Here is a 12,230-nt window from a genome sequence, read left to right as displayed (position 1 = left end):
TATAGTTCGTAACATGTAAATATATATGTACAGGTAAATTACGGTTTATAGCTAGTAACATGTACATATATATGTAAAGGTAAATTACGGTTTATAGCTAGTAACATGTACATATATATGTAAAGGTAAATTACGGTTTATAGCTAGTAACATGTACATATATATGTAAAGGTAAATTACGGTTTATAGCTAGTAACATGTACATATATATGTAAAAGTAAATTACGGTTAATAGTTAGTAATGTGTAAATATATATGTAAAGGTAAATTACGGTTTATAGTGTAGTAACATGTAAATATATATGTAAAAGTAAATTATGGTTTATAGCTAGTAACATGTAAATATATATGTAAAGGTAAATTACGATTTATAGTTACATGTAGTAACATGTATATATATATGTAAAGGTAAATTACGGTTTATAGCTAGTAACATGTAAATATATATGTACAGGCAAATCATGGTTTATAGCTAGTAACATGTAAATATATATGTAAAGGTAAATTATGGTTTATAGTTAGTAACATGTAAATATATATGTAAAGGTAAATTACGATTTATAGTTACATGTAGTAACATGTAAATATATATGTAAAGGTAGATTACGGTTTATAGCTAGTAACATGTAAATATATATGTAAAGGTAAATTACGGTTTATAGCTAGTAACATGTACATATATATGTAAAGGTAAATTACGGTTAATAGTTAGTAACGTGTAAATATATATGTAAAGGTAAATTACGGTTTATAGTGTAGTAACATGTAAATATATATGTAAAGGTAAACTACGGTTTATAGCTAGTAACATGTAAATATATATGTACAGGGTAAATTACAGTTTATAGCTAGTAACATGTAAATATATATGTAAAGGTAAATTACGGTTTATAGCTAGTAACATGTAAATATATATGTAAAGGTAAATCACGGTTAATAGTTAGTAACGTGTAAATATATATGTAAAGGTAAATTACGGTTTATAGCTAGTAACATGTAAATATATATGTACAGGGTAAATTACGGTTTATAGTTAGTAACTTGTAAATATATATGTAAAGGTAAATTACGGTTTATAGTTAGTAACTTGTAAATATATATGTAAAGGTAAATTACGGTTAATAGTTAGTAACGTGTAAATATATATGTAAAGGTAAATCACGGTTAATAGTTAGTAACGTGTAAATATATATGTAAAGGTAAATTACGGTTTATAGCTAGTAACATGTAAATATATATGTACAGGGTAAATTACAGTTTATAGTTAGTAACGTGTAAATATATATGTAAAGGTAAATTACGGTTTATAGCTAGTAACATGTAAATATATATGTACAGGGTAAATTACAGTTTATAGTTAGTAACGTGTAAATATATATGTAAAGGTAAATTACGGTTAATAGTTAGTAACGTGTAAATATATATGTAAAGGTAAATTACGGTTTATAGCTAGTAACATGTAAATATATATGTACAGGGTAAATTACAGTTTATAGTTAGTAACGTGTAAATATATATGTAAAGGTAAATTACGGTTTATAGCTAGTAACATGTAAATATATATGTACAGGGTAAATTACAGTTTATAGTTAGTAACGTGTAAATATATATGTAAAGGTAAATTACGGTTAATAGTTAGTAACGTGTAAATATATATGTAAAGGTAAATTACGGTTTATAGCTAGTAACATGTAAATATATATGTACAGGGTAAATTACAGTTTATAGTTAGTAACGTGTAAATATATATGTAAAGGTAAATTACGGTTTATAGCTAGTAACATGTAAATATATATGTACAGGGTAAATTACAGTTTATAGCTAGTAACATGTAAATATATATGTAAAGGTAAATTACGGTTTATAGCTAGTAACATGTAAATATATATGTAAAGGTAAATCACGGTTAATAGTTAGTAACGTGTAAATATATATGTACAGGGTAAATTACAGTTTATAGCTAGTAACATGTAAATATATATGTAAAGGTAAATTACGGTTTATAGCTAGTAACATGTAAATATATATGTAAAGGTAAATTACGGTTTATAGTTAGTAACGTGTAAATATATATGTAAAGGTAAATTACGGTTAATAGTTAGTAACGTGTAAATATATATGTAAAGGTAAATTACGGTTTATAGCTAGTAACATGTAAATATATATGTACAGGGTAAATTACAGTTTATAGCTAGTAACATGTAAATATATATGTAAAGGTAAATTACGGTTTATAGCTAGTAACATGTAAATATATATGTAAAGGTAAATCACGGTTAATAGTTAGTAACGTGTAAATATATATGTAAAGGTAAATTACGGTTTATAGCTAGTAACATGTAAATATATATGTAAAGGTAAATTACGGTTTATAGTTAGTAACGTGTAAATATATATGTAAAGGTAAATTACGGTTAATAGTTAGTAACGTGTAAATATATATGTAAAGGTAAATTACGGTTTATAGCTAGTAACATGTAAATATATATGTACAGGGTAAATTACAGTTTATAGCTAGTAACATGTAAATATATATGTAAAGGTAAATTACGGTTTATAGCTAGTAACATGTAAATATATATGTAAAGGTAAATCACGGTTAATAGTTAGTAACGTGTAAATATATATGTAAAGGTAAATTACGGTTTATAGCTAGTAACATGTAAATATATATGTACAGGGTAAATTACGGTTTATAGTTAGTAACTTGTAAATATATATGTAAAGGTAAATTACGGTTAATAGTTAGTAACGTGTAAATATATATGTAAAGGTAAATTACGGTTTATAGCTAGTAACATGTAAATATATATGTACAGGGTAAATTACAGTTTATAGTTAGTAACGTGTAAATATATATGTAAAGGTAAATTACGGTTTATAGCAAGTAACATGTAAATATATATGTAAAGGTAAATTACGGTTTATAGTTAGTAACGTGTAAATATATATGTAAAGGTAAATTACGGTTTATAGCTAGTAACATGTAAATATATATGTACAGGGTAAATTACGGTTTATAGTTAGTAACTTGTAAATATATATGTAAAGGTAAATTACGGTTAATAGTTAGTAACGTGTAAATATATATGTAAAGGTAAATTACGGTTTATAGCTAGTAACATGTAAATATATATGTACAGGGTAAATTACAGTTTATAGTTAGTAACGTGTAAATATATATGTAAAGGTAAATTACGGTTTATAGCTAGTAACATGTAAATATATATGTAAAGGTAAATTACGGTTTATAGTTAGTAACGTGTAAATATATATGTAAAGGTAAATTACGGTTTATAGTTAGTAACGTGTAAATATATATGTAAAGGTAAATTACGGTTTATAGTTAGTAACATGTAAATATACAGGTACAATGTAAATGATGGTTTACAAATCTTTAACAGAAAGCCACACAGCAAAATTTGCAGAGCAAAGTTTGAGTGAAAATTCATGTAGAAATTACTTTGAGGTGGCAGATGATAAAAGAGTTTGTATCAAAACAAATTTAAAAACTTTTTCTATTGCATGTATAATATACCTTAGTGACAGTTTCCTCTACAGCTTCCGGTATACACTGGAAAAGCAATGAAAATGTTGCTTTATACACAAATTTTGATTTTATATTACTATTAGTAATCTTTTTTCTCAAATATTGGAAATACTTTGACATGATGCCACATCTACACAGTGCAGTGTTTGCCAAGGTCCCCAGAACTTTACAGGACATTTGGTCTGACACAGTTATAAGATTTACTGAACCGAACATTATTTTACCAGACCAAATAGGATGTAGAATTTATTTTTAAAATACTTTTTTTTTTTTTTTTTTTTTTTAAATATTTTAAAGATGAATTAAGAATAAAACAGTGTTAATGGATTTTATTACAAGAGGAGATCTCCATTTCTCAACAGTAATTTTCTCAGGACTGGCTATAGCCATGATTTTAAAATTTGTACTATGTACTTCCTTTCAAAAAAGAATTCTGTCCTTTTAAGTTGACAAACTTAATTGTTGACATTTGGAAATATTCTCAACACACAGACCATGTTATATGTGTGATAAATTTTCAACCACAAATCTGTACAATCTCTTGAAAAAGGAGCGATTTTGAGTGAAAATCTGTACACAAGTTTGCAAAATGTGGTACAAAATCTGTACAGAATATCAATCATAAAATGGTTTTATACGTCCATAAATGTATATGACACTGAGAAATATTTTCACAAAGTCCATAGTAGTATGATTGTTGTTAAGACCTTAAACATCTCATCATTTCTAATCAAATATAGCTGCAGAACTGTAGCTCTCTGAAAAAATATTTTGACATAACAAATATTTTTTCAGAGAGCTACAGTTCTGCAGCTAAATCAAATATACATTGCATTTGCGATTAGCAAAGATTAGAGAATTAAGATTGAAGTGATAACATTTGGTGACATAATTAACTTACAATTAAAGTGATCATACAGTTTTCACAAAGTTCATTGTATACCAATATCACATTTGAAAAAATAAGATTTTAAAAACGTTTTCTAAGTAATAATTTGATATAGATGTTTTCTCGGAAATTGACCTTTCTATCCTCATAATTACGATGTCTATACAGCCCAGTGATCATCAAGATATTGAGCGGACAACATGTGGTCTACCGACCGACCGACAGGTGCAAACCAATATGCCCTTCTTCTTTGAAGGGAGGGGGGGGGGGGGGGGGGGGGGGGGCATAATAACTTTCAATTTAAAACAGTGAGTTTTAGTGTACGTGACAATCCTACTTTATGGGATTAATTGACTCTGACAGCAGTGTGGCCTGCACCTTGTGTCAGACATTCAGCGCCATTGCCAGTACTTTTTATTTTCTTACCCATAATACAATTTACAGAATTTATAGCATCTATGCACATTTTTTCTGAGCTATTGACTAAAAAGAAATATATGTTAAACTATTAATTTTTAATTTTAACCATATGTAACTGAGCAGCAAGGAATAAGATGTGATTCGGCTTTTTGTTGATCTATTTGTGAAGAAATGTATAAGGCATTGACCTATAAGCAAAACAGATAACAACTGTATTAGATAAAAAGTACAAGTTCACAATTAAGATAAACTTTTGACAATAAGTTACCAATAATACAGCATACAGCAATGGACTTTTATAGAAGTGAATTAACTGTTACACTGAATTTATGGGATATCTATAAAATTTATCATTTTGCATGAATTTTAAACTTAACAAGACTGATTTAGTCAAGATCATTCAGATGCTTTTTTGATATTGGGAAATTAATTGTAGAAGCAAGCTTTTACCTGATCAAAATGAAAACATTTGAAATATAAAACCGTTTCCAGAGATTTGGTCCGAATTAATAGCTGTTTTATACTGGACCACATAAACTGTATCCATACCTTGATTTTCTATTACTATTATCAATCTTTTTTCTCTGACATTTGAAATACTTTGTCATGATGTCACATCTACACATACCTTGAAGACGTCTCTGTCCAAAATATGATTCAGTGGTGATGCTTTGGAGGTGTTAATGTGGTATGCACTTTTTCCCAGGATGGATATAACACAGATTTTATTTTCTGAGTTTGGCAAGTTCCTATGAGAAAAATATACTAAGTCTGGGTCTAGAAATTCAAAAGCATGTAATATCTCACAAAGAGCCCTGTTCACTAACCAAGTTTAGCCTAGGAAGTAATACTTATTCAGAGTTCTCTGACTATATGACAACAATAAAAGAATAATTCAAAGAACATAAATTGAAATTAAGTTAAACAGTATGTATGCAAACCACAGGTGCTTGAGTTACAACATTTGACCCAAGCACTTGTTTGCAAACTGTAATAGTTTGGATTTTTATAATTCCAAAAGGTGTCTAGATTTCTTATATCTAGCGTAAATAATGTAATACCTTTACTATTCAGTTATTTTCCTGTCCTTAATTCTTTGATTTCTTTCCTGTGTTTGAATATTTCCACATTTATTTTGTTTTGAGAAAGCACGTGTATTTTGACAGGAAAAGGTCCTCCATTTTGGCAGTTCTCTCGAAGTTATTATAAAACAACGTTTCTGATTGGTCAAGGGTCTCAGCTTTAAACGTTTTAGATTTCATTTTTCACTCGTTGGGCGGGGTATTGTGAAGTCGAGTTTGATTGGTTAAAGGGGATATGAAAACGTGAATGTGGCTCATTTAACTTTACTTTAGGTTGTGGTAAAGAATCTCCAGGTTCGACCACTTTTCTTATTCCCTACTAATATTAGCTAGGCATTGTGCGAGCTTTTGCTGCATGATTTTCTCGCCTAAATTTCTATTACTGTCCCATTTTGACAATGAATTAAATTCTTTTTGATATTGAAACCCAATTTTAAAGTCTGGCTCAAGGTGAAGTAGATCTCTTACCTAGGGAAATATTATTTATGTTGTTAAATATGATTCTCTCTACATAGGACTTATAATTTATAGGTAGTAGTTTTATATTGCTACATGAGAGATAGTGTAGGATATTTTTGATGTTATTTTCAAGGTTCTGAATCACTTTGAAGAGTATGGAGGTCCATTAGTGTACTTTATAGATATATTTTGTTTTTCTTGGGTCTACTCCTTCCCTTATTCTCAGGTTATTTTTCATTATTTCCACTTGTCAAGTTTTTCTAAGTTCACAGTTGTTATTCCTATATTACATTAACTTCTGATATGTTAATAAATTGTAAATTAACTCTTACACTGGTGCTTTAATTCAAGAATTCTGGTCTCATAAGGGACATAGTTCAAGAATACACGAACCTGGGTTGACAAATATCTTGAATCATTCATAGTATTTATACTATTTTGTATATGCAGTGTGCTCTGCCTGTGTTAAATTCATGGGCCTATGAATATATTTGGAATTGAATTGAATTTAGTGACATTCTAAAACAAATGATTATAAGTTTGTGAAGGCCCTGCAGAGTTTGATATAAGTAGGGAGCACTGTGGGTATACGAACAGATTGGTTCTGGTTACAAAACCTTAAACCACAGGAGTTGGCAATTTTATCAATAAAGTAGAAATATATGAGAAATGGGCATAAATACTTCTACTAAGCTTCGTGAGTGTGATTGACGGCAATTAAAAGGGTGACCGTTCCAGAAATCAGGTGGGACACATCGATTGATGTTATTTATACTGGGTACTGCTGTGTTTTTGACGAAATATAGCACCCAAGCAGATTTTGCTGAAATCTCGTTGCATTCCTGTCGCTTCACTCACGAAGCTCAGTGGTAGTATTTATGCCCATTTCTCATATATTTCTACTTTATTGATAAAATTGCTTACTCCTGTGCTTAAACTAAAGAAGGTAGACATGCATGTTCCCATGTACACTTGTACATCGAATACAAATTGTTTGTATTTGTTGGGTAATATTAGATAAAAGCAATGCAAACAGCAAATGATATCATTTTTATGTGCATTCAACAGGTTGGGAACACTTCCCCTATAGCGAGATATTCTCGCTAAAACGCGATTATCCCTCTCTAGTGAGAATAAATATATCGCATACAACAAAGAAAAACACCCGCGGAGTACATCTTTTCGTGATTCACGTGAAAAGAAGAAAAAGTGCTAAAATGTCTGATACTTCTGCAAATATATGAATCAAAACAAAAACACTCACGATGTGTATTGAATTTCAGACTGCTTCCCTCATTATTTTCAATAAAGACGCCAAAACACCTGTTTATGGTAATGTTTATTTCTCGCTAAAGAGGGATAATCGCGTTTTAGCGAGAATATCTCGCTATAGGGGAAGTGTTCCCAACCTGTTCAATTTCATACGATGTCTCCACTGGGGCTCGTCACGAAATTGTTGTCTTATTAAAGTTTGACATTGTCTATTCTATATTTACATATAGAATACACGATGTCAAATTTCAATAAGATAACAAGCCCGTGATGCCTCCCACAGGCACTTGTTTCTGTAAATGACTTAAGACCTCTGTATACTAATAACAACACAAGGTACCTAGCTTCAAATGACACAGAATGGCACCCCCTGAGAATGTCGGCCTTTTGAGCTTCCAGGGAATATGCTATGTAAATGTATTTACTACCGCTGTATTGTATAATCATTCAACTTAAAAACCATGTATGACATGACTGCATTCGTTGCCTCTTATCGCCGAAAACTGCAACAAAAAATGGATTTTCCGTTTTATACCACGAAGTGCTATGTACTGATACCGCACAGAATACGAGGGCGATTTTGACTGGCTAGCACGCTCTTCTAAAATTACGTTTGGAATTCTTTAGAGTTATTTATAGAAAGATAGAGCATCAGAGATGAATTAAAATAACAGGCAAAAGGATGATTTGAATGGTGACCATTAACCACAATTGATCTTATTTTATATAATTTAGTTACTAACATTAGGGGGGAAATGCTACACAAAAAAAAGGGGGACTCCATCCTCCCATATTTTTTCCCACAGACACCTGATAACTATAATCCCCCCCCTTCTGATTTTTATTTGCGGTGACAATTCCTCCAAAATGTGTGGATTCCTGGTCTCTCTCAACCCAATTTCGATTGATGTAGTTGTTTCACGCTTTTCACAAGCTTTAGAGATTGGCCTTCTATTGGACTGGTATAATATAGAATATACTTATTATAAACAGTATAAGGTATTTAAGGCTTACAAAAAAGCATGTTTACGATTACATAAATCGAAATTAGGATGGAATAGACGGGGAATCCACACATTTCGGAGAAATAATCGCCGCCCCAAAAAATCAGAAAAAAGGGGGAGTGTGTCCATACTTCAGAGGCCTGTGAATTTTTCCATTTCGGCACAGATCCGTAATATTAGGGATGCAGGGGAGGGGGTTCGCCGGAGAAGTTGGAAGTTGCACATGGCTTGTTTAAATTTCCTGACAGACAATGATACAAATATGATAGTCATGATAAAGACCTTCAGAACCTTATTTAGTGTGTGCATGGGTGGGGTAGGGGGTTATAGTGTTTGTCATTGCTGTCTCAATTTTTTCCCCTCAGGCTGGGAGGGGGGGGGGGGGGTTATTCTTTGCTCCAGCTAGGGCTTCAATTCATAACTTTCAAGCTTACATGCATTAATATCTTCTCATTCACTACTACATAGTACTATCAAAAATAGTGGAGGGGCCATTCTCGCAATATATCTTCATTTGCATGCATGAAAATAACAGTTAATGTTAAGGGTTGGCCAGTCGCCTCCGAAAAACATTGATATGTGCCTGCAGCGTTCTTGGTACTTATGGTGGGTTTCATAAAACTTCAATGTAACAACGGGTACTTGTCACATCAATACATACCACAAAGTCAATAACACATCACTAAAAAAAACTTTCCTTGCTCTACTTTGCATACTTCCAAATAATCTTTTATCTGTATTTTCTCTGACTTTCCATAGATCTGCATGAAACATGCAATTGGCAGAAATATTTATCATACTAGTTAACGAAGTTGTATTTACAGTAAGTCATAATTTCATTATTATCTTCATCAGACATGATTCTGACACGAAAATATTTTTAAATCTCCACTCGGGAAGTCTTATTAGCTTCTATCTTCTGATGACACGTAAAATCCCGAAACGTACGAACAGCTTTGGTTTTCTTGAGTAACTAAAAATAGCGTACAGCGTCTTCAATTCAATTTTTTTTATTTTGTTAACAAAGCAATATGTTCAAGATTTTTTGGTAATAAACATCGTATCAATTTATTGTGATGATAAAACAATGAGACTTTATTTTTCAACACAACGAATATACAATTTTCATTCTGTGCGGTATCAGTACATAGCACTTCGTGGTATAAAACGGAAAATCCATTTTTTATCGCAGTTTTCGGCGATAAGAGGCAACGAATGCAGTCATGTCATACATGGTTTTTAAGTTGAATGATTGTACAATACAGCGGTAGTAAATACATTTACATAGCATATTCCCTGGAAGCTCAAAAGGCCGACATTCTCAGGGGGTGCCATTCTGTGTCATTTGAAGCTAGGTACCTTGTGTTGTTATTAGTATACAGAGGTCCTAAGTCATTTACAGAAACAAGTGCCTGTGATGCCTCCGTCCATTTCATAAATACATATCATTTGTGTGCAGCATGACAAATCCTTCTTTATCTTTACCACAATCACGACCTTGAACTTTCTGTCGCTTTGCAAGCATACCAGTATTATAATTTTCATAAAAACAATATGACAAAGCACTTACAATGTATCGAAATCAGGTGGAAACAAAAATTTGTCTGTAAAAGTGAAAGCTGACATTTTTTCACAGTTACTTTTTCGAATTTCGAGCCCGATTTAATTTTTTATATACATGGGAACCAAACAAATAGGGGAGGGGGGGGGGGTAATAATGTTAATACTTTAGTACAAGTGTACATGTTACAGGTTCTTCTTTTCTTGTATTACTTACATGTGTCTTATAAGCATTTATCACAGAAAATCTCCATCTATATACATAAACGGTTGTTTGGTTTTCTTTTAATTAAATGTACATTGACATGTTTTGACTTTTTTCTTATGTATGTTGCTTTTTGCTTGTATGTCTTCAAGGGCCCCAAATAGGTTTCAATAAATCTATTTCATTATATATACATTAATCACGCTCAAAAGTGTGATCTGAACAACGTGTAAACTATTTGGCTTCAACAGAACCCCTTTGCATCCTTTCAAGTGACAGTCGGGGATAAATTGTCTTCTACTATTGTTTACAAGCAGGAAAAAAAATCCCTTAAAATATTCTTTTGTCCAAAGTTTCAACTCCTGATTTGGAGGCAAGGGGGAAAGGGTGGGGGGGGGGGGGGGTGGGGGGGGTGGGGGGGGGGCTCCATTCGCCCTTCAATTCATCAGTTCATTCATTGTATTACATTTTTACTATTCATTACTCCCACCAAAGGAGAGGAGTGGGGGGGGGGGGGGGCAATCCGCCAATTAATCTTATTTTACATGTGAAAATAACGGAAAATGAACGTTGTCAAAAAAGTGGAGGGTCAGTCCCTAGTTAGAGAGTCTGACACGGTGGTGCAATGAGTGCACATGAAGATTTACTCGTGCGCGAATCTGTCGACATTTGATATCGTGAACATTTATGTAACTTTGTAAATTAACATCACAATCGACAAACAATAATGCTCTTAGTGGTATATCACATACATACTACTAAATATTGGAGAGGGAAATTACAGGGATTACACCCCTTTCATTGAGAGAGAGAGAGAGAGAGAGAGAGAGAGAGAGAGAGAGAGAGAGAGAGTAAATGGTAGCCGCCAAATAAATTAAGTACATGGCGGCCACCAGATAGATTAAGTGGCAGCCGCCAGTTAATTTATATGGTGGCCGCCAAATAAATGGTGTGGCGGTCTTGCCAGATAATAATCTATCTACGAAAGCCTATTAGTATCGTATAAAAAATAAATTTATATTCCCTATCTCGTAATTACGAGAAAAGATCTCGTTATTACGAGATAATCATCTCGTTATTACGAGATAATTATCTCGTAATTACGAGAAAATATATCGTAATTACGAGATAATCATCTCGTTATTACGAAAAAAGATCTCGTAATTACGAGATAATTATCTCGTAATTATGAGAAACGATATCGTAATTACGAGATAATTATCTCGATATTACGAGAAAAATATGTAATTTATTTTTTATATGATACTAATAGGCTTTCGTAGATAGATGCCAGGGTATAGAATTAATATTCATTTAACTGGCGACCGCCACTTAATTTATCTGGCGGTCGCCACTTATTATCTGGCAAGACCGCCACACCATTTATCTGGCGGTCATATGATGTCTTTCTTTATATGAGCTCTCCTCTCCTCATTCCGCCAGTGTGTTTAGGATGCTTCAGTGTGTTTAGGATGCTGTTTTAAATGTAAGAAATCACTTTCCATTCAAAGCATGCCAAGTAGACCAATCGAATTTTTAGAGAGTTAACTTACCGAACGAAAGTTTATTCATACATTCAAAGTACAAAGGAAGGAAAACGACGATTTAATATTGTAGGTTTCTGCAAGTCTATCAATTAATTAAATCAATCAAATTTTACAAGTTTTACGTTGATATAAGCTAATAATAAAGTTAAAGTATCATAATGCTTAGTGTAACTGTGTATGAATTTGAAAGTTCAAGATTCTTGTAATTCCACCGTTAAGTGCACACTCATCGTCGGTTACCC

General features: G+C 31.9%; 1 protein-coding gene across 2 annotated transcripts in view; it reads right to left on the bottom strand.

Annotated features, from left to right (window-relative positions):
* LOC125672446 (nonsense-mediated mRNA decay factor SMG8-like) overlaps window positions 1-10,334 on the bottom strand; it is a 51,042-nt gene extending 40,708 nt beyond the window's left edge. For both annotated transcript variants that reach the window (XM_048908703.2, XM_048908711.2), the window contains exons 1-3: window positions 10,247-10,334; window positions 5,488-5,608; window positions 3,539-3,574 (exon numbers count right to left, since the gene is read on the bottom strand). In XM_048908703.2, the coding sequence (XP_048764660.2) occupies window positions 3,539-3,574; window positions 5,488-5,608; window positions 10,247-10,302 (213 nt within the window). In that variant the 5' untranslated portion in view covers window positions 10,303-10,334. The remainder of the gene's footprint in view (window positions 1-3,538; window positions 3,575-5,487; window positions 5,609-10,246) is intronic.
* Between the last annotated feature and the right edge of the window lie 1,896 nt (window positions 10,335-12,230).

Source organism: Ostrea edulis, chromosome 1 (assembly GCF_947568905.1).
Source record: "Ostrea edulis chromosome 1, xbOstEdul1.1, whole genome shotgun sequence".
NCBI classification, from domain to species: Eukaryota; Metazoa; Mollusca; class Bivalvia; order Ostreida; family Ostreidae; genus Ostrea; species Ostrea edulis.
Note: the sequence above shows the minus strand (reverse complement) of the source record. Positions and strands in the feature narration are given on the sequence as shown.